At 40.8% G+C, this 22,738-nt stretch overlaps 3 protein-coding genes across 4 annotated transcripts in view; 2 read left to right on the forward strand and 1 right to left on the reverse strand.

Moving 5' to 3' along the window:
• LOC129853591 (rabphilin-3A-like) overlaps window positions 1-3,949 on the reverse strand; it is a 39,072-nt gene extending 35,123 nt beyond the window's left edge. For both annotated transcript variants that reach the window (XM_055919787.1, XM_055919786.1), the window contains exon 1: window positions 3,726-3,949. The gene's annotated coding sequence lies outside the window, so the exon portion shown is untranslated. The remainder of the gene's footprint in view (window positions 1-3,725) is intronic.
• A 493-nt stretch (window positions 3,950-4,442) lies between these two features.
• LOC129853592 (vacuolar protein sorting-associated protein 33A-like) lies at window positions 4,443-14,837 on the forward strand. Its single transcript, XM_055919788.1, has 13 exons — window positions 4,443-4,665; window positions 4,930-4,995; window positions 5,185-5,312; window positions 5,451-5,637; window positions 5,778-5,894; window positions 6,001-6,175; window positions 6,353-6,549; window positions 11,476-11,602; window positions 11,820-11,887; window positions 12,887-13,024; window positions 13,144-13,281; window positions 13,598-13,766; window positions 14,169-14,837. Exons 1-13 carry the CDS (start codon window positions 4,564-4,566, stop codon window positions 14,360-14,362), a joined length of 1,806 nt encoding a protein of 601 aa, XP_055775763.1. The 5' UTR covers window positions 4,443-4,563; the 3' UTR covers window positions 14,363-14,837.
• A 2,629-nt stretch (window positions 14,838-17,466) lies between these two features.
• LOC129853594 (transmembrane emp24 domain-containing protein 2-like) lies at window positions 17,467-22,102 on the forward strand. The gene is made up of 4 exons (XM_055919790.1): window positions 17,467-17,959; window positions 19,646-19,838; window positions 20,852-20,959; window positions 21,167-22,102. The coding sequence occupies exons 1-4, from the start codon at window positions 17,780-17,782 to the stop codon at window positions 21,289-21,291; spliced, it is 606 nt and encodes a 201-aa protein (XP_055775765.1). The 5' UTR covers window positions 17,467-17,779; the 3' UTR covers window positions 21,292-22,102.
• Window positions 22,103-22,738: the final 636 nt, after the last annotated feature.

Genomic DNA, 22,738 nt, shown 5'->3' on the forward strand with positions numbered 1-22,738 from the left:
ATTGGATTTGAAAAAAGTAATCAACCTAAGGGAATTTTAAAAATGTAACCCAACTTTACAGGGTTTTACCTAAATCCAATGATATATGGTGAATTGTTTTGTTGATTTCAAGTGGAAGTCACTTTAGTTGACAACTTAACCAAATGTAAATCAAAACTAGATGTTGAACTGTGCCTAGGGGGTGGATTTTGGTACATCTGCCTTGTATCTGCCGGCTTTAAATTATGCAGTTCGCTTGCAGAGCACTTATCTGGCTCTTTCCTATATTTGTTTTTCTACCTCTTCCATGACCACCCCTCTTCTCTCTGTATATATACATAGAGTTGAAGTCGGAAATTTACATACACTTAGGTTGCAGTCAACCACTCCACAAATTTCTTGTTAACAAACTATAGTTTTGGCAAGCCGGTTAGGACATCTACAATGTGCATGACACAAGTAATTTTTCCAACAATTGTTTACAGACTGATTATTTCACTTATAATTCACTGTATCATAATTCCAGTGGGTCAGAAGTTTACATACACTAAGTTGACTGTGCCTTTAAACAGCTTGGAAAATTCCAGAAAATTATGTCATGGCTTTAGAAGCTTCTGACAGGCTAATTGACATCATTTGAGTCGATTGGAGTCAATTGGAGGTGTACCTGTGGATGTATTTCAAGGCCTACCTTCAAACTCAGTGCCTCTTTGCTTGACATCATGGGGAAATCAAAAGAAATCAGCCAAGACCTCAGAAAAAAAATTGTGGACCTCCACAAGTCTGGTTCATCCTTGGGAGCAATTTCCAAACGCCTGAAGGTACCACGTTCATCTGTACAAACAATAGTAAGCAAGTATAAACACCATAGGACCACACAGCCGTCATACCGCTCAGGAAGGAGATGCGTAGTGTCTCCTAGAGATGAACGTACTTTGGTGCGAAAAGTGCAAATCAATCCCAGAACTAAAGCAAAGGACCTTGTGAAGATTCTGGAGGAAACAGGTACAAAAGTATCTATATACACAGTAAAATGAGTCCTATATCGACATAACCTAAAAGGTCGCTGAGCAAGGAAGAAGCCACTGCTCCAAAACCGCCATAAAAAAAGCCAGACTACAGTTTGCAAATGCACATGGGGACAAAGATCGTACTTTTTGGAGAAATGTCCTCTGGTCTGATGAAACAAAAATAGAACTGTTTCGCCATAATGACCATCGTTATGTTTGGAGAAAAAAGGGGGAGGCTTGCAAGCCAAAGAACACCATCCCAACCGTGAAGCACGGGGGTGGCAGCATCATGTTGTGGGGGTGCTTTGCTGCAGGAGGGACTGGTGCACTTCACAAAATAGATGGCATCATGAGGCAGGAAAATAATTTGGATATATTGAAGCAACATCTCAAGACTTCAGTCAGGAAGTTAAAGCTTGGTCGCAAATTAAAGCTTGGTCGCAAAGCCTGGTCGCTTCCAAATGGACAATGACCCCAAGCATGCTTCCAAAGTTGTGTCAAAATGGCTTAAGGACAACAAAGTCAAGGTATTGAAGTGACCATCACAAAGCCCTGACCTCAATCCTATAGAAAATTTGTGGGCAGAACTGAAAAAGCGTGTGCGAGCAAGGAGGCCTACATACCTGATTCAGTTACACCAGCTCTGTCAGGAGGAATGGGCCAAAATTCACCCAACTTATTGTGGGAAGCTTGTGGAAAGCTACCCGAAACATTTAACCCAAGTTAAACAATTTAAAGGCAATGCTACCAAATACTAATTGAGTGTATGTAAACTTCTGACCCACTGGAAATATGCCTTCTGGAGCGGCCCAGTCAGAGTCCTGAACTCAACCCGATTGAGATGCTGTGGCATGACCTCAAGAGAGCAGTTCATACCAGACATCCCAAGAATATTGCTGAACTGATACAGGTTTGTAAAGAGGAATGGTCCAAAATTCCTCCTGACCGTTGTGCAGGTCTGATCCACAACTACAGAAAACGTTTGGTTAAGGTTATTGCTGCCAAAGGAGTCAACCAGTTATTAAATCCAAGGGGTCACATACTTTTTCCACCCTGCACTGTGAATGTTTACACAGTGCGTTCAATAAAGACATGACAACATATAATTGCTTGTCTGTTATTATTATTATTATTATTATTATTATTATTATTGTTGTGACCAAGATGAAGATCAGATGAAATTTGATGACCAATTCATGCAGAAATACAGGTAATTCCAAAGGGTTCACATACTTTTTCTTGTCACTGTATATATATATATATATATATATATATATATATATATATATATATATATACAAATGGTGTGAAGCTAATCCCCCCCCCCTTAATCCCCCTCTTTCTTCACAGACATTTTACTCCTCTCTCCACATTCCATTCTCTTCCTCTGCAGCAGCTTATGCACATAGAGAGTGTGGTGTAGTGAGAGAAGCAGGGGGGGGTGCAGAGCGCAAGGGTGTCAACCAATTGCTATGGGTGGTTGAGGAGGCAATTGCAGATATCGCAAGCAGTCCATTCAGTCTTATCTCCCCTCCTCCATTTAATCCCCATGCTTCAAGACTTTGGCAAGAGTTGGGGGTGGTGGTATTGGTAGTACTATCATAATTTCAGGGTTTCTCAGTATAGTCAGTGTTTCCCCTAGATTGGTTTTAACCTCAATACAGTTGTGGTTCAGATAACTCTGGGCCCCCAACCTCGTTCTCAATATGCCCTGGGGAGGTGGCTGAAACATCACATACCAAACATCAGCTGACTAACAATGGTGCAACCATCAGGAAAGCATGAGCCTTAAAATCAATCTCCATGATTTTAGTCAGGTCTGGCGCGGTGGCACATCAAGTACTGATGTGATTCTCTCAAATCCTGCAGCAACGCCCAGGGATGAGATGTGAGGAAGCTTACTGCAACCACAGTATCTCCCAAATAACATACCAGGGCTCTTCTCCCACAACCCAACTGCAACAAGGAATCATCCAGACCTGAGAGAATGAATTGTAGTCTGCCACCAGTCTCATTGTAAAGAGGCACTTACTGCACAGGGGTGTGTAGAGACATTGATGGAGGAATGGAGGCTGCAGGAAGCTTTACCACCATCAGTGGTTATTAATGGACCACATTATTCATGAATGAAGTGGATAAGAAATGTAAATACTTCAAGTAATCATTAGCCTATGTATTTTACAACAGACAGCCTGTAATATCAGTTTTATTGAAGTAACATATGCTAAGCATAAAATGACGTCAGTAAAGCTTACTGTTTAGTAGGCTCTATGGAATAGCATTCTCTTGGTAGTCAAGTAATTTCACTCAGTAAAAGCATTTGTCACAGCTACGAAATAAAACGCAGTCTATTCCCTCAAACTCGTCTTCGGGAACGTTTTCAACAATCTAGATAAAACTCTGTTCCATCGGGTCTTTTTTATACAGATAGCATCATATTGCATACCATAGGTCTATGTGATACATTTCGATACTTTTCTCATTCAAATACATTTTCAATGAGATTATTCAAATAAACTGAAGCCCAGCGCTCCATACATTTTTCATCATAAGTGATGGAGAATCTGTGATTTAGAACCAGCCAGTCCTCATATGTATACATAATGTTATTTTATTCATGTAACTGCATTTTGCAAAAAAAAAATCTTTAATTGAAGCACCCTGAACTGCAATACGTGAAATGTAGCCTATTGCTCACAATAGATGCAGACCTTTAGAAAACCGTAGCAAGCCTACCTGAGATTTCAGCCCTCTATTGAAGGAAGATGTCAGGGAATGATGCGGACTAATTTTATACTGTCCTGGAATCAACCGCAAACCGTTCATTGCGCATGCAACGCCTGTCACAAGACAATTTTTTTTTTGTCAAGGGGTGCTTCTCAATTCCTATAACACCGTCGCCAGGACCAATCTCCACACTATACGCCCTGCGTGGGCTCCCCTCCTCAGTGGTAAGCCCTTGGTACCCTGGGAAGGAGACCCCTGCATCCAAGTAGGCTACCATTGATGCTCAAGTAGTGGACTCTTACCTGGTTATACTTTAAATTTGTCTTCGTTTCGTGTTTCTAATTTTCAACTTACTATTTAATTGATTGGCTACACTAGCCCAATGAAAGTAAACACTTTCAGTTAAACGGTCTAATAGCCTAGACGTCAACCTTATTTTCATGGATGCTCAATCAGCCTGCAGATCGGGGTAACATATGAAGTTTTTGTTTTCCCTCCATCAGAAGGCCACATTAGTTGCATGTCTGTGTTTTATATGCTAAATCAACTGGCCATGGTCATCAACAACATTTGTCGCTAGAGGCACATCGTTATACTATTGCCACACTTTATCCTCGATTTTTGGTCTTAAATTGATTTGTGCATGTTAAATGGTCTGCCCGTCTCTAAATGCCTTTCACCCCATCTGATTTTACAGTTGCGGTATAACTGAGGATTCTACTGAGGCCATCTATTGGACAGAATATTTATTACAGCTCAAAGACTACCTCTTGTAGGTCACATGGTGCGCACACACACACTTTACCACTAGCAGTCACCTGACACTCCCTACACAGTCGGTACCAAAATGTCTGCGCACTTATCATATGGAAGAGTAAATTTAAACATTTTGAGGGAAGCAGCGCGGAAGGAGCTCCGTGAGTTTTTGGACAAATGTGGAGGAAGCAAGGTAAAACGTCTGGATTAAAGAGTTTAGAAATTACAAACTCATTTACCTTGTTTTAATCTGAATTTTCTGTTCAACACTAGCTAGCATGCAAAGCTATCATCCACATAAACAATGATGGGGTTGTTGTGGTACATAGTAATCCACATAGTTAGTAACGTTAGCTAGCTAGCTAAATAAATAACAGTTAGATGCAGTGGATTCAAGTGTCAACTTTGGACCTCAAATAGTATTTATGTGTCAAAAATTGTTGTTAAATGTCCATAGGCTATTGTGTGGGATGAATACCTGACTGGACCCTTTGGATTGATAGCACAATATTCATTGTTGAAGGTAAGACTGACTTAAAATGTGTACTTCTGTGTGTACTGTAGACCTACAGTAACACTTTTATAACCGAGTCTGACAGAATAGCAACAATGAATGCTTGTGTTTGCATAGGCTTTAGAAGGCTCACATTACAGCAAGAGCAAAATGCCAAACTGGTTGTTGACAGATCTGTGTCTTCTTTATATCCTCCAGGAACATGAGGTGGAGAAGATGTTCACCCTCAAAGGGGGGCGTCTCCCTGCTGCTGATGTGAAAAATATCATCTTTTTTGTCCGTCCCAGGCTTGAGCTGATGGATATAATAGCTGAAAATGTAATCAGGTCAGTATCTCACTGGCACTAAACACTTGTATTGATTTTGGAGTAATGCTGAAGCCAGTGTTGCATATGGGTGGATGTGAATGTGGTTTGCTTACCCTCATATAGCGTATCTCTTGTGTTCAATGTATGTTTCTGCAGTGAGGATAAGATGCATTCCCCACGTGATTTCCACATGTTGTTTGTGCCACGGCGGAGCATGCTCTGTGAGCAGAGGCTGAAAGAGCAGGGGGTCCTGGGCTCGTTTATCAACATAGACGAGTACATCCTAGACCTCATCCCCTATGATGGAGACCTGCTCTCCATGGAGTCTGAGGGGGCCTTCAGGGTAGGTTAGGACAGGGACGTGCACATAGACACTACACACGTCCCAGTGTATGCATATGCCCAGTAAGGCTTAGGTACAAAGCTATATTTTGTATTGTAAGGTGTAATTACCCATTCATGTGCCCCGCCTGGCTCCTTTAGGAGTGCTATCTGGAAAGTGACCAAACAAGTCTGTACCACACTGCCAAGGGCCTTATGACTCTCCAGGCTCTGTATGGGACCATCCCCCAGATATTTGGGAAAGGAGAGTGTGCACGGGTGAGTATTGGAAAAAGCTTCATTTGGAGTTTAAATGTCCACAGTTAACTCTTGGATAAATGCATTGTGTTGGAAATTAAACTCTCGTGTCTTTTTTCCTGTGAAGCATGTAGCTAACATGATGCTTAGGATGAAAAGGGAGTTTGCTGGCACCCAGACTCAGATCCTACCTGTGTTTGACTCACTGCTGTTGCTGGACCGCAATGTAGACTTGCTCACCCCTTTGGCCACACAGCTCACCTACGAGGGCCTCATTGACGAAGTCTATGGAATCACCAACGGTGAGGATGGGCCTCTGTTAATGTATGAAAAAACAATAATAAGCTAAATACAGACATATTCAATGACATATAGATTCAAATACAGACATCTTGATAGGTTTCTGTCGATTTGTGTATGTGGTTTTGTGACCTTTGTCTGCATGTTTGTCTATTCTGTGTGCATGTGTCTGCAAACAGGTTATGTGAAGTTGCCTCCTGAGAAGTTTTCTGCCCAAAAGAAGCAGGGTGAGGCAGGTAAAGACCTGCCCACGGAGCCCAAGAAGATGCAGCTCAACTCAGCAGAGGAGCTGTATGCTGAGATACGGGACAAAAACTTCAATGGCGTAGGGGCTGCACTGAGCAAGAAGGCCAAGATCATCTCCGCTGCATTTGAGGTTGGCCTCATCCCAACACACACTCACAGACACACACAGACAGGGCAGATCGACTGTTGAAAACACTCAGATGAGTCCAAATGTCAGACCACATAAGCTAGAGTTGTCATCAACTTAACAATTTGAGCCAAGCCCGGTGAGCTGAAGCTCGAGCCCAGGCCCCGTCCAACATCACAGACATTTTATGAACCTGAAAAAAAAGCCATCGGCTTTTGAAAATATATTGATTTAAACTGATGTTGAGAACAATGCGGCGGAGGCGAGTGGCAGCGGCGTGAAGAGACGAGGAAACAGTCCTTGTCTTAGAAAGGCGAGGGGTTTCTTTCATGGAACATATGGGAATTGGCTCCAATTTCATTAATATGATTAAGATACTATATGCCAATCCCTCAGCCATAGTTATAACAGGCAATATCTAATCTGCTCCATTCAGAATCACTAGAAGCAGCAGACAAGACGATCCAATTCCACCACTGCTATTCTTATTATCCATGGAACCTCTGGCCCAGGCAATTCGTCAATCTCTAAAATCTACTGATCACTTCATCTCATTATACACAGAAGATATTTTACTATATCTAGACAATGTATCTCAATCGTGTCGAAATGCATTGAAGGTCATAGATAAATTCAGCTCCATCTCAAGTTATAAAATAAATCGAACCAAATCAGCCCTACTGCCTCTCAAGACCCCGATGGAGGACTCCATCTATTTATAGAATCCAATCGTTTCCCATTTTAAATATTTGGGAGTATCTTTTTCTTTAAATGAAACCATTGGCAGAAACTTTAACAGAGCACTCAAATCAATTAAATCCGACCTGAGTAGATGGAATAATATCCCAGTTGCTTTAACCAGTAGAATATCTATTGTCAAAATGAATATATTGCCATGGCTGAATTTCTGTAGTTCAATTCTTCCCATGGCGCTCCCTCTTTTGGCTATTGGGATAAAATTCATAGTGCGGTTTCAAAATGTATATGGCAAGGTAAACGATCCCGGATAAAATTAACACATTTACAAAGAGGGAAAGACGTAGGAAGACTCCATACCAAACTTTAAATTGTATTTCCATCCACTAGCTTTTTTCCACGTCCTAAATTGGTTTAGACATTATTCTTCTGCCCCCGGGCTAAATATATAGAGGAATATGGTGTCTCCTATTGCCCTGGAAGAGGTGGTCTTCTCTGATATATCCCTTAAACAATGTAAACTACGCTTTGGTCCTGTTATTGCTCACACAATTTCTATTTGGCGCAAAATTGATAAAACAATGTACAGTTGAAGTCAGAAGTTTACATACACTTAGGTTGCAGTCATTAACTTATTTTTCAACCACTCCACAAATTTCTTGTAAACAAACTATAGTTTTGGCAAGTCGGTTAGGACATCTACTTTGTGCATGACACAAGTCATTTTTCCAACAATTGTTTACAGACAGATTATTTCACTTATTATCCACTGTATCACAATTCCAGTGGGTCAGAAGTTTACATACACTAAGTTGACTGTGCCTTTAAACAGCTTGGAAAATTCCAGAAAATTATGTCATGGCTTTAGAAGTTTCTGATAGGCTAACTAACATAATTTGAGTCAATTGGAGGTGTACCTGTTGATGTATTTAAAGGCCTACCTTCAAACTCAGTGCCTCTTTGCTTGACATCATGGGAAAATCAAAAGAAATCAGCTAAGACCTCAGAAAGAAAATTGTAGACCTCCACAAGTCTGGTTAATCCTTGGGAGCAATTTCCAAACCCCTGAAGGTTCCACGTTCATCTGTACGAACAATAGTACGCAAGTACAAACACCATGGGACCACGCAGCCATCATACAGCTCAGGAAGGAGACGCATTCTGTCTCCTAGAGATGAACATACTTTGGTGCAAAAAGTGTAAATCAATCCCAGAATAAAGGCAAAGGACCTTGTGAAGATGCTGGAGGAAACCGGGAAACAAAAGTATCTATATCCACAGTAAAACGAGTCCTATATCACCATAACCTGAAAGGCTGCTCAGCAAGGAAGAAGCCACTGCTCTAAAACCGCCATAAAAAAAGCCAGACTACAGTTTGCACATGGGGACAAAGGTCGTACTTTTTGTAGAAATGTCCTCTGGTCTGATGAAACAAAAATAGAACTGTTTGGCCATAATGACCATCGTTATATTTGCAGGGAAAATGGGGAGGCTTACAAGCCAAAGAACACCATCCCGACCGTGAAGCACGGTGGTGGCAGCATCATGTTGTGGGAGTGCTTTGCTGCAGGAGGGACTGGTGCACTTCACAAAATAGATGGCTTCATGAGGCGCGAAAATTATTTGGATATATTGAAGAAACATCTCAAGACATCAGTCAGGAAGTTAAAGCTTAGTCGCAAATGGGTCTTCCAAATGGACATTGACCCCAAGCATACTTCCAAAGTTGTGTCAAAATGGCTTAAGGACAACAAAGTCAAGGTATTGGAGTGGCCATCACAAGGCCCTGACCTCAATCCTGTAGAAAATTTGTGGGCAGAACTGAAAAAGCGTGTGTGAGCAAGGAGGCCTACAAACCTGACTCAGTTACACCAGCTCTGTCAGGAGGAATGGGCCAAAATTCACCCCACTTATTGTGGGAAGCTTGTGGAAAGCTACCCAAACATTTAACCCAAGTTAAACAATTTAAAGGCAATGCTACCAAATACTAATAGAGTGTATGTAAACTTCTGACCACTGGGAATCTGATGAAAGAAATAAAAGTTGAAATTAATCATTCTCTCCTTATATTGTGACATTTCACATTCTTAAAATGAAGTGGTGATCCTAACTGACCTAAGACAGGGAATTTTTACTAGGATTAAATGTCAGGAATTGTAAAAAACAGAGTTTAAATGTATTTGGCTTAGGTGTATGTATACTTCTGACTTCAACTGTAACTGGGAATCAAAATGGCATTCTCATACTCCAATATTTCACAATAATACCTTGCGATTTGGAGGGCAGCCTTTTGCATCCGTCTATGATATCTTTTTGAATCACTCAATCAGAGAAGATTACTGCTGGCAGCCAGCATTGCTGTGAACAAAATTGTTTCCTCTAAGATGGCAACCACCTCACTCTCACCCATTTAAGAAGTGGATACAGTTACTATTGGAAGTTATAACATTAGTATTATTAGGTGGAGTGGGAAGCATGGTTTCCGGGTGTGGAGGGAATGGGTTTGGGTTATCTTTGTATGCATTTATTTGATTGTTTTTGTACCTGTAACCCCCCTCTGAAAAAGAAAAATAACCAAACTGATAAGAATGTTGGTCACAAAAAAATGAAAGAAAAGCGAGGATACAGGAAAATTCACCTGTGTTATGATCAACAACTGTTAAATGTGACAGGCTTTATAAAACATCCATATAGCTTCAGAAATTAGACTGGTCCTGCTGCTGTTGCCTGTCTTTGAGTGAAAACTGATTCTGTGAGCTCCACAACATGTTGACTAAAGCAATCGCGTCTCACAAATGCATCGGTTTTTATATTTTTTGCAATACATAATAAAGGCTTTAAAACTAGTTTTTGTTCGAACAGACTCTGGGATTTCTTAAAATGTGTTTTTAGTGTTTACACTGTTCCAAACGGTAAAACAAAAAAAATTCAACTGACACCTGTTTGGCACCTGCTCCTACCCTCCTTGTTGTTCATCTTCTTGATCATCTTCTTATTGTTATTATTAGTATTACAATTATTATGAATATCATTGTAATAGCCTACTAAGTATTATTATTATTATTAGTCCTATTAGGCTATAGTAGCCTTGTATAATCTATCGAGCTGTGAGAGCGTGTCATTTTTTAGCTGTCTTAACGTAACTTACTTCAGTATATCTCAATCAATGAATCATTCATCATGTCATCACACAGCATACACATTGTTGGTGCCTGTGCCTGCTCGCTGCTGAGAAGAAGAGAGATTTAGAGAACATAGTAGTGGAGTCCAAGGTGCGCTAGTAGGTTTTTGTTTGTTACATGATTCGGACCCGACTCAATTCTGTGAAATTCTGGTCCAGCCCAAGCCCATTCAGTACTGTTGAGCTCAGGTTCAGGCTGAAAATGACAACTCTTTTCTAAAGCTCATTTAAGTCGCTTTGGATAAGAGCGTCTACTAAACTACTCTAATGTAGCTACCGATTTCTCTAATCATATCAATTTGTGTTCTTATTAATCACCTTCGATGTGCCAGGTAGACTTTTCAGAAGGTGGATTTCCAAAAGGTAAAGCCAGCTGACAGTTAGTATTATCGACTAAGAACGTAAACAACATTTTTATGATACAAGAATGTTAGATAAGAGCAACAAAAAAAACAGTTTTCTACTGTGTTTAGGTAATCTCCCTACAGGCCTACATTTTTGTCAGCAAGAGACTTTTGGCATCAGAATTGTCACTGGATGCTTTGCATGTGATTATTAGGCTGACGTCCCACACCGGTGGACGTTGATGTATTCTTACATTTCTGTCCTGCCCAAACCTGTTCCTAATCCAAGTTTATGTTCTCTAGTTTAGTGATTGTATCAGTGAGAGCATCAGCTGTTCTCCAGCCAACAAGCCCTTTCTTACTACTGTTATGCCTACGTAGCAGCAGTCTATACGATATGTTTAATCTGAAATCATTCCAACATCTTTGCTTTGAGCTTAATGTTTGTTTATTGTGTAGTTGAGAAGTAGATTTTTTTGTTGTAATTTCCTACGTGATTGTTGTCATCTCAAACGGTTCCCACATTTCACATCATCCGTATGTTATGCTACACAGTCCTTGTTAAAGTCTATCATACATTTTCCTTATTTCAAACCTCCAGCATCCAGTATCTGACTCATGGTAATGTGTGATTTAAACTGTCTACGACTGACCTGTCAACTTTTCCCCCCAGTGTTTTAATGTTATTTAATTGAATTTGTCTTGCAGGAGCGGCATAGTGCCAAAACAGTGGGCGAGATAAAGCAGTTTGTGTCCCAGCTGCCCCACATGCAGGCAGCACGGAGCTCGCTGGCCAATCACACCTCCATAGCTGAGCTCATCAAGGACATCACCAGTGAGAAAAACAACCTTTACTCCTTCTCCTTTCATGTCCAACTAACACCCCTCCACTCTATCTGTCTTTCTTCCTGATACAAGATATACCTACAGTATAATCCAATGTGGTAGAGTATATCAGTATGTCATGTATGTGTGCCATACAGTTTAGAGTAAGACAGCTGTTGGTACTCTGTAACAGAGGTAAATGGATATTCTCTCTCTCTCTGATACAGCATCTGAGGCCTTCTTTGATAACCTGACAGTGGAGCAGGAGTTTATGACTGGAGTCGATACAGACAAGGTAGGTACACAATGTTTTCAGTGCTTGGTGGACATGTGGTTAGCTCTAATATTGTAAGCTCTGGGGGGGGCCGCAAACAAAATATAAAAAAATGTAGGAACTCAGTCAGAGTCTCAACTTACTGTTGAGAGTTAGAATAGTAGAATACACAAGGTGGAATGTTGAAATGTAGTAGAGCATCACTAGTTCTTCTCTTCTAATGTCTCAATGTGACTATCAGTGTGGGTTACTGACTCCAGGGTCAGTTTGGACATATTATTGACATGAAGATAATTAATTTAATGAGATGCCTTTCACGCCATGCAATGTTATTAGAACTGAGTTTGGGTATTAGACAGTTGACTTGCTCTTACATGTCTGCCATGTCTTTGTTCTAGAAAGGTGATAATGGAGACTGACAATAAACAAGCCTGTTGTAGCAGGAGGAGGGCGGAGTTTGTTTGAGAGGCTATTTCCACCTTGTAGTATTCGTGGCCGAATGATTACTGACCAGGCATGCAGGGCATGTGCCCAGTGGCCCTGATTTTGTTAGTCACTCTCACTCAGATATCATATGAACATGGCATAAGTCAGTTAAGGTATGTTCAATTATGCCATGTTTTAAAAACTGCAACATTTTCTCTCCACCCCATGGCAAACTTTGTAGAATTACAGGAAATTTACTTTAAAACTGCAACATTTTCTCTCTGCCCCATGGCAAACTTTGTAGAATTACAGGAAATTTGCTTTAAAATTGCAACATTTTCTTTCTGCCCCATGGCAAAATGTGTAAAATTTCACAAAATGTGCTTTAAAACCACAGGCATAGAGGAGGCTAACTTAAATGTTTTACAAGCGAGGTGGGGGGCCCCAAAACCAATTCTTGCCTCGGGCCCCCAAAAAGCTAGGGTCGGCCCTGAAAGCTGCCTTCACTAAATAAACATATTTTTGGGCTGTGTGTGTGTGTGTGCACTCATTTCAAGTCTTGCTTGTCAACATCCCCTATTTCCCATTCCCCAGGTTAACACATACATAGAGGACTGCATCGCCCAGAAGGATCCCCTAATCAAAATCCTGCGGCTGGTCTGTATGCAGTCGGTCTGCAACAATGGCCTCAAGCAGAAGTTGTTGGACTACTACAAGAGGGAGATTCTGCAGGTGCATTTTTTTTTGATTACATTACAATAAGTCAGTGGTTTTAAACGAGTGATGGTTATTTTGAAGATGTGATGAATGCTACTGTGGCAACATGATTGACCTGTGCTGTTTTTCTCCAGACTTATGGATATGAACACATGCTTACCCTTAACAACCTGGAGAAGACAGGTCTTCTGAGGCCCCAGACAAGCACCAGGAATAACTACCCCACCATCAGGAAGACACTCAAACTCTGGATGGAGGATGCCAATGAACAGGTGAATGAATCCCATGAGAGAGACATAATGCAGTCTGGGAGAGGGGATGGGAATTAACACTAACACCTGTGTAACAACACTGTAATTATTCTAGTGACACGTTAGTAATATAGTCATTGCTTAGTAATTGCACAATAATGGAGTTGAGTTGTTTTTATCATTAAGAAAGTTGAGAGAGAAAAATGTCTTTGTAAAACAACGTTCCCAAAGCTCACATGCATAGTTTTTCCTCTGACTGTGAGAGTGGGATTTGTATTTGTATGTAGTATTGTCTGTACTGATACCCAGCTTGTGTGTGTGTGTCATCTTCATCCAGAACCCCAACGACATCTCCTATGTGTACAGTGGCTATGCTCCTCTTAGCATCCGTCTGACCCAGGTGTTGGCCAGGCCTGGCTGGCGCAGCATCGAGGAGGTTCTGAAGATGCTCCCTGGTCCACACTTTGAGGAGAGACAACAGCTGCCTGCTGGTCTCCATAAGAAACGTAAGGACTGCAGGAGACCAAGGCAGCCAGTTGCTCTCTTGCTCAACAAGCTGAGCTATTGAAAGGCAGGGTGAATGATCACCGGTGTGGTGATCTGCTGGCTGAAGACAAGAGCTGGCTTTTTCCCTGTCGTGTCAGATGTCTTAGAGCAGCAGTTGATTTATTGTACACAGTGAACCAAACTGGACCTTAACATTAAGTGTGTGTCTGTCTGGGTAATTGTTTGTGTACATGTATTCGTTTATGAAAGAGGGGAAAGGCACTGGGTGCTTAAATTTGTCCTGTTTCATACATGTACAAGTGTGTATTATACGTATGTGTGAAATGGACTCTGAGACACCCTCTGAGAATGGTGCACCCTGTGATCTCCACCCTGTTTGACTGTGCTTTCCCCACCCACAGGCCAGCAGGGGGAGAACAGGACCACACTGGTGTTCTTTCTGGGAGGGGTGACATATGCAGAAATCGCTGCCCTACGCTTCCTGTCTCAGATGGAGGATGGTGGCACAGAATACATCATTGCCACCACCAAGCTCATCAATGGTACCAGCTGGATCAAATCTCTAATGGACCGCCCTGAGGCTCAGGCCTCCTGAGCCTGCTGTCTGCCCCCCCAGGGGGAACAGATGCACTGCTGGACCCAACAAACAGTCGGAACAAAAGACCTTGCCGCTTGTTTTTAATGTCCATATTCCAGCGCCCTGCCGGTGTGTCTGATTGAGCTCAGCAGAAGTCAGTGTGAGCAGAAGTCAGCTCCTCAACTGTCTATGTCTTTCCACAGCTTTCTAAATATAGTTCTCCATTGTCACCTGTTGTGGTCACTGTATGGGTCCAAGAAGATGTCGTCTTACTTGGGGCATGATCATATGAAAGGTTCTAAGATCATTGAAAAAATAATACTGTATTTACACAGAGGCTGAAATGTAGTTGTTTGTATTATTATTATTATTATTATTATTATTATTGTTTATTGGTGATTTCAACCTATATTTAATGTGTTGTACAGTATAGGGCTTTTCTCTCCTTTACAGGATTTGTGTAAAAAGTCCTGTAAATAAAATGTTTAATTGACAGCTTATTACTGCTTTTATAACCAGAGTTAACCTCAGGTCTCTAGAACACTGACCATTTAAACATGTATCCTTCCACTCTACAATGTGACCAAATGTCTGATGTACAGTTGGACAGTCTGACTGGCTGCACCTCCGTTACACTATCCTTGCTCCACCTTCAACATATAGGATCTAAATTCCTTGATAACGATTAATTAGGCTACATGCATTGTTACTTTATGAGTTGTTTATGCTGTAGAATAAAATAAAGATGGTACAGAATGATGCAGGCAGGGAGGAAAGGAGTGGAGCGGAAAGGTTGTGAGCCCAGTCAGCCTTCAGCAGTCCAGCTCTCTCAAGGAACAATTAGCCCAATAACAGGCCTCCCGTTCAGCCGATAATCGCCATCTGCTGTCTGGATATCTTACCCCATAAAGGCCCATGATTTGACAGCGCAGGACGCTGATTGAATTAGGAGGCCATTTGCTCCATGTTCCGGTAGAGGATAAGTGCGGGGGAGTTGGGTTTGATCTCCTGGCTAGATCGATGGTTTGTTCGTGCCCTGCTCTATGCTCAGCGGGGTATTGTAGTCAGTGGTGGACGGGTATTGACAGGCTGACAGTAGTCTGAGATTTTTGTGAACTCACAGTCCAGATCGAAAATAATATATTTTATCTTCAACGTATAGCGAAGAGTCAGGAACTGAGTGTGAAATATCACATGAAGATATATGTTGTATTGCATTTTCTTTTCGGTTTGTCAAATGTATGATAACACACAATTGAACACATCGAAACCCGTGCACTGAGAGCATCTGCAACAGATGCAATTTCCAAGAAGTTAAAAATAGGCTTCCCATTGGGTAAGTAGCCTAACCATTTTTAGGCAGTTTATAAATACTGGCAACGTTGTAACGATATGTTCAATGAGTTCATTGGTTGTATCCATGTTCAGTTATAAACTTTAATATACTTGAAAAAAGCATAAATTTAGTAAACAATTTTATAATAATTCAGATTATATACGTTATCAAAGCAACAACAACAAAAATGACTTTAGCTGAGAAAGAAGTGGGGCTTTGCTATTTTTGGTGCACCATCCGTTAAATAGTTCCTTCTGAATAAATATGTTTAGGCTATTGCTATATTTGGTTTTAGGGCTCTATTCGATCCATATTGCGGAAGTTCAGCGTTACAGCGTGATTGAAATTTAAAGTCAATGTTCGAGCGTCAGCGGAGGCTGCATTCAAGGTAAACGCTGCATCTGTCGGAAATTACCTGAAAATGTATATTGCGCAATGTAACGCTTCAGTGATTCAGATTGAATAGAGCCCTTAGACTATTACATTATTTTGACTTTTGTAGGTCTACAACCTTTCATAGGCCTATATGATCGAGGTTGTATCGTCTACAAGTGCAGGGAATTTGTGCTATTTGTGCACTGTAAAATGTGCATGTGGACGATAGACAGGATATTTATAAAGGAATTACATTCCCTGAGAGAATTTAAAAATTAATACATTTGAAGATCATTTCAATCGATAAAGTTGCTTAATTACTTTCTGAGTGGGTGAACCATCCACGCCAGTGTTTACAAACAGCAGCTCTTCTCCTTATTGTTTCTCTAAAATATTTTGTATCGTTACAAATAATTATTGGAGTTTTTGACAAGCTATAAGCCATTACTGTATTCTTCAAATATCAATGGGTATATTTCAGTAGTTGAAATTACCAATAAGATATACCGACTACTTCTTGTAGCTTGTATGTGTCTGAAGTAAATGTATGATCATTTGCGATGAGTGAGATCAAAGCATTTGGAGCAATTTACAAATATATTATGCATAAGGTAATGGTTTGACTATTGCAGTCTTTAGCCATGCATATGATTGCTGATATAGGTTCTACTGTATACCCAATGGGGGACCAAATTAAAATCCTTGAAATCTTTTCAGGGCCTGGGATTGCAGAGCAGACAGATCCTGCAAACTACATCACTCATTGGGTGATTGAATACCTGTACGAGATGGAGCCAATGTTTATCTGCTTCCTTCGGACCTTTAAAGAACTTCTGAAAGTTGTTCTCTTCAGTTACACAGTGCTGTTAGGCGCTTTGCTCTTAGCAGGCTGGACAACATACTTCATGGTTGCAAAATAAAAAGGGGGACTTGATGAGTTGCTCTATTATAGTATGACTGTTATAAAAGCACTTGTGTAGGCCTATTGTTGTTCAAAATAACCAGACTGTAGGCCTACAGCCTAATAATAATAATTACGGATATAACCGGCTTAAGCAGGTTTCCAGATAATAGCAGAAGTAGGATATGTTGTATGATATTGTATAGAACATTTGTTTATCTGTTATTATGGTGATGTTTTTTTTCGCAAAGGGAAGAAAGTTCCCACCATAATGCTTTGGTCATGTGTGCATGGTGTAAACTTGTTTCTTAGCCATGTTTCCAAGAGGATGGATTTCCCTGTGTGCAAACTCAAATTCTTATGTACTCATTAAACATTTCAAATAAAATGCACAGCGTAGATTCTCAAAGTTTGCGCTGTCCATGGTGCTGAAAGTTTAGTGTACCGCAAACGCAGAACAAGGAATTACTGCAGGCGAGGTCTTCATCTGCAGCTAAATTACAATCGGCCGGTGTACTCGATTATGATACGTAGGCCTACAGCAGGTCTTGCACCAGGCCCCGGTTAATTTGAGTGTGTAGTGTATTAGTGCGGAGTGGATATTCAATAGCTTTTTTAACGTCGACGCGGCTCGTTTTCCCGTCTTTATGTGGCACCATATTCAAGTAAGACGCTTTCACTGAGGTGTAAAGAACGGGTCCGCGTTCCACTAGTCACTAGAAGTGTTAGCTCCTCCTCCGCAAATCAGTGGCTTGCGAGGGCTCGCTCTACTAGTACGCGTTAGCGTCTTTTTCATAGATAGTTGCGAAAAACAACAGCAGTTATGCTTACCCTCTCTGAGTTTATGGTAATTTTAGCTATGTTGTCTGCCACAGCGTCAGGTTATTTTGTAAGCATAGACGCTCATGCAGAAGAATGTTTATTTGAACGAGTCAACTCTGGTACCAAGATGGGCCTCATGTTTGAGGTGGCCGAAGGAGGTTTCCTTGACATCGATGTGGAGGTGAGCCCATTGAGTTGGGGAAGGTGCCCAACATCTTTCTAAATCTGTTTGCGCGAAATCAGTCCCTGCAGCAGCTCAATTAGCTAGGTTTGGAATATGTGGGCCTTGCTAAATATGAGCAATTGAGTTAGCTAACGTTAGCCTAGCTAGCTAGCAAGCCATTAAACTCGTCCTACTAGTTTACTAGCTAGCAATATGAGTTAGTAAGTGTGGCTAAAAATAATGCTAACAGTTGGTCTTGTCTTGGCATATAATGTACTTGTAGCGAAGTCTACACCTTGCGGGACATAATAATGACAATTTATTGTTAGCTAAGTTGGGTGGGTAAATAGATAGCTTGGTAATGTAGCTAGCTATGTCGGCGATATTAGAAAACTATCTCTGGATGTTAGTGGCTAACTTTTTTTGCGAGTTGGCCAACTAACGTTAACCTGCCTAGCTAGCAGCATCACCTTGCAAACGTCACTGAAATTGTGCCATATAAAATAAGTTAGTAGCTTTCTAAGTAGCTACTATCCTGTTTACGTAGTTATTATAATTTAAATAACATAAGCCAAGGCATGATTTCATGTTATGGCTATTTATGATTCATATATTTGTGTTGGTGGATTTGGGCAGCATTCTGTCTAAGAGCCAATTTATGCTTGATCCGAAAATGTGGTCGGAGGCTCCAGTATGGAGGTTGTGACGCAATTGCGAAGCCTCCAGCGGCATGCAGAGGCCCAATTTGAGCCATGTATGGCATGCGCCTCCCAAATTTTGTAACGATGCGGAGGGCTCCATATCCCAGCTCCGCATTGACATGATTGGTTGATGGGGGTGCTGGAGGTCCTGTTTAAACACAAACTCACTTCCTTGACAACTTCCTTCACAACAGTTCTGCCCTGCTCCGCGAAGCGCAAGAAGTATGAATGCCCTGACTTCTGCAGAGGCCATATCGCCATAAATGCTGCATGGCCAATGCAGATGTTGGATTGGCCATGTAGCGCCTTTCATTCTGGTGTCCAGTCAAAACATAACTAAATTACCTGTATTCCTAACGGTAATGGGATAGTTCACCCAAATTATATATTGGTTTCCTTGCCCTGCTATCATCCCACTTATAATTTTTTTTTTGTTTAACATTTATTTAACTAGGCAAGTCAGTTAAGAACAAATTCATATTTTATTTATTTACATATATTATTTACAATGACGGCTAAACCCGGACAATGCTGGACCAATTGTGCGCCGCCCAATGGGTCTCCCAATCACGGCCGGATGTGATGCAGCCTGGATTAGAACCTGGTTCTGCAGTGTCCTAGACCACTGCGCCACTCAGAAGCCCCATTCAAGTATATTGTGCCGGTATTAGCATTTTGGGTGTATGATGTTCATGTTCAAATTATCTACAAGTGACTTTGTTGAGCTTCAGAATCAATTTTAGATACTTTCGGATGTTTGGACATGATGCACGAAAAATGCTAATATCGGTACCATGACTTAAATGGGATTTGTGCCACAAATGCTAAAATGTGGAAACAGTACATCATGCAAGGGAAATAAAACCAAAGCATGGATTGCTGTCATACCTTGGCCATAGACTGCTTACAAGGTAAGGAAACCAATTGGTCATCTTGTAATTCGGCTGAACTATCCCTTTAACAGGAGATTATCAATTACTAAGCAGGTACTTTTCATTTGCAGATCACGGGTCCAGATGGGAAGCAGATTTATAAAGGAGACAGAGAATCCAGTGGAAAGTACTCTGTGGCTGCCCATATGGATGGCACATACAAGTTCTGCTTTAGCAATAAGATGTCCACCATGACGCCCAAGATTGTCATGTTTACCATTGACATCGGAGAGGCCCCCAAGGGAGACGGCATGGAGACGGAAGGTAGGCTGGGGTTAAGGTTGACGAGGCAGCAATGGCTACACTGACTGATGTTAGGAATATCATCTCACCGTCAGATGTTTTTACGTTCTGGGGAACACTGTGTGCTACTTTCATTTTCTCCTGCTGTTTTCCTTTATATGCCTTCTGTTCTATCATATTCCTCCTTTTCTCATTCTGCCTGCCCCTTCCCTCCATCAGGTGGTGGAGACACCTGGGACGGTAGGTTAACACTATTGCATGAGGTCAGAGATGGTCGTTCTTCAATGCTCTTGGAGAGAATGACCTCATTCTCTGTAGTTTTGCTTACCCCAGATACTGAATTACTTAATAAACACAGGGAATTTAAATAGTGCAGTTTTATTAATTGCCTGGGTTGTGCCGTTTTGTCTTTTGCTTTATGGACACTCACCTGCTGCCTAGCAATGACTTGAGACTGAATGGACTTTGGAAATGTATGCCCCCTTCATCCCCTGCCTTATGGGCAGTAAGTGAACAAATTGGGTCAACAATTATAATTTCTTTCCCTCAGTCTTTCAAAATGATTGGTTGGTCAGTTTCAACAAGAAATCTGGTATCCAATCCATGTACACGTGTGTCCAGTCAATGCAGCAGTTTGCACAGCACTACCAGCTCATACTGTGCCTTCAGTTTTATCCAAGTCTTTTGTTACTGCAGTTATTTTATATAGAAAACCCACTTAAATTATTTAAATGTACCTAACAAAGTATTTAAGGTTAATGTAAAGATTAGTTAAAAGGACAATTTTGCACAATAGGTCTGCACAAGATATTGGCAGAGACATGGATGTCACAGTTTACTGACAGTTACTGATGGTGTTTATTGTGTGATGTACAAACATTTTCTGCACAAGTTTATTGCTTGAAAGTCCTTACATCCCTTTAACCAGCATCTACAATAAACCTTGGATTTGAGATTTACCTGATTTACTTATGTGCCTGTGCTTCTTGGTTTCTTTAACTGTGCAATATTTGGTGTACTGTTATTGTTCACAGCCCACCAGAACAAGCTGGAGGAGATGATTAATGAGCTAGCAGTTGCCATGACGGCAGTAAAACACGAACAGGAATACATGGAGGTCCGAGAGAGAATACACAGAGCAAGTAAGACCACTTCTGTGCTACTTCTTTCTTCAACAACATAGCAATGTAAAATGTGCTATTTCCATAGAAAATGAATAACGTATGAACAAAACCAAACAGCATTTATGTAAAGAACACCCAATTTTGACAGCTTAGTGAATGCATTGTTCAGTGGCAGTAGTTGTTTGAAGTATTGTCCTGTTTCTCTCCCTCCCCCCTCCCCTCTAGTTAATGACAACACAAACAGCCGAGTGGTGCTTTGGTCCTTCTTTGAAGCTCTTGTGTTGGTAGCCATGACCCTGGGACAGATCTACTACCTGAAGAGATTTTTCGAGGTGCGGAGAGTTGTGTAAAACAAGGCTTTTTTTCCAACTCCAAAGTGAGTCATCATTCACTTGAACCATACTACAAAGTTGGAAATCAAACAACCTCTGAAAAGCCTTTTCCTTATCCAATCTCATGTCTGTTTTCCTCTTCTCGTACTTCAGGCCATGGTACAATGTATGTTTTTCCAATCGAGGAGAACTGTCTTTGCATTGACTCCTCAGACTTTGATGACAATAGCACTGAAGAGTGTATTATACATTTTTGATCAAGAAGAGTATTTATGCATTCAAACCACTGCCCTAAAACTCAATGTCAGGAGGAGGTTTTGTAGTAAGTTGTGGACACATTAAATACAACACTGGGCTTGGAATGATAATTGTTAGACAACTGTTCAGCTTGCTCTAGATGTTTTTTAGGGAGTATATTTTGTTGTACAAATAAGTTCTTTTAACACCTACCGTGCCAATCAGTCACAGTATGCACAAAGCATATTTAATGGAAAAAGTAATGGAATATAATCGTACTGTATGTATTTAAGACTGTTACATTTTGGGGTAAGATGCAGAATAAGAAAAGGCTTGGTGTGAGATCTGAGCTATTGTTGCCAGTTTGAAGTAGTTGCTTGAGCATTTATTGTACTTTATCAAATGAGGACAATTTTGTACAGGTTTTATTCTAGTTTGTATTGGTAGTTATGTTCAATGTTTGTTATTCTGGGTGACATTGGTCACAACGGGGTGAATAACAGATACAGAGCTCAGACTGAGTCAAATTAAAATGTGGATGAACTTATGCCCCAAATCCAGTTCATAATAAAGTGTTTCCTTGTCCTCTTGAGATTCATTGCTTTTAATTTGTAATTAACTAGTACAGTAGTTTTATATACTCTCCCATGGGTTGGAGGAACCTTTTCAAACTCCAGTAAAGCAAGTAGGGGGAAAATGTTCACACAACGTAAAACACCTGCTTGTGAGTTTCTCCTTAAATCCAAGACTAATAATAAAATCTTTGTATTATGTCTAGACTCACTATGGGTTTAATGTTATTAGTGATATGCATATTGAAAGGTGACTTGTTCATATCTGAATTAAATGAATCCATTTGATGGTGTTTATTGTATTCTAGTGGTGGTTTACAAGTACAGCTTAATAAGTTCGTCACTGACTGCGGAAGGAATGAGAACCCCCAGGTCTGTGAAGAGAAGTGTAATAAGCGATGGCAGTGTGTAGTCAATCATAGGGTGTTCTTGTGCTAAATATTCCACTGCCTTCAGAGTGTCTGCTTTATACTGAGAGAGAGAGCAAAGTGAGACCACAAGTTAGCACATAAAATAACTACAGCCCAATGACCTTTAATTGTTTTTAGGGGTGGATCAGCTTTAATATTGTGGGTTCTATCAATGTAATTGTCTGCATCATTTCCAATCCCCCATAGATTTGAAATGTTTAATTTATTTTACTCTGATCCTACCTC

The sequence above is a fragment of the Salvelinus fontinalis genome, chromosome 4 (assembly GCF_029448725.1).
Source record: "Salvelinus fontinalis isolate EN_2023a chromosome 4, ASM2944872v1, whole genome shotgun sequence".
NCBI lineage: Eukaryota > Metazoa > Chordata > Actinopteri > Salmoniformes > Salmonidae > Salvelinus > Salvelinus fontinalis.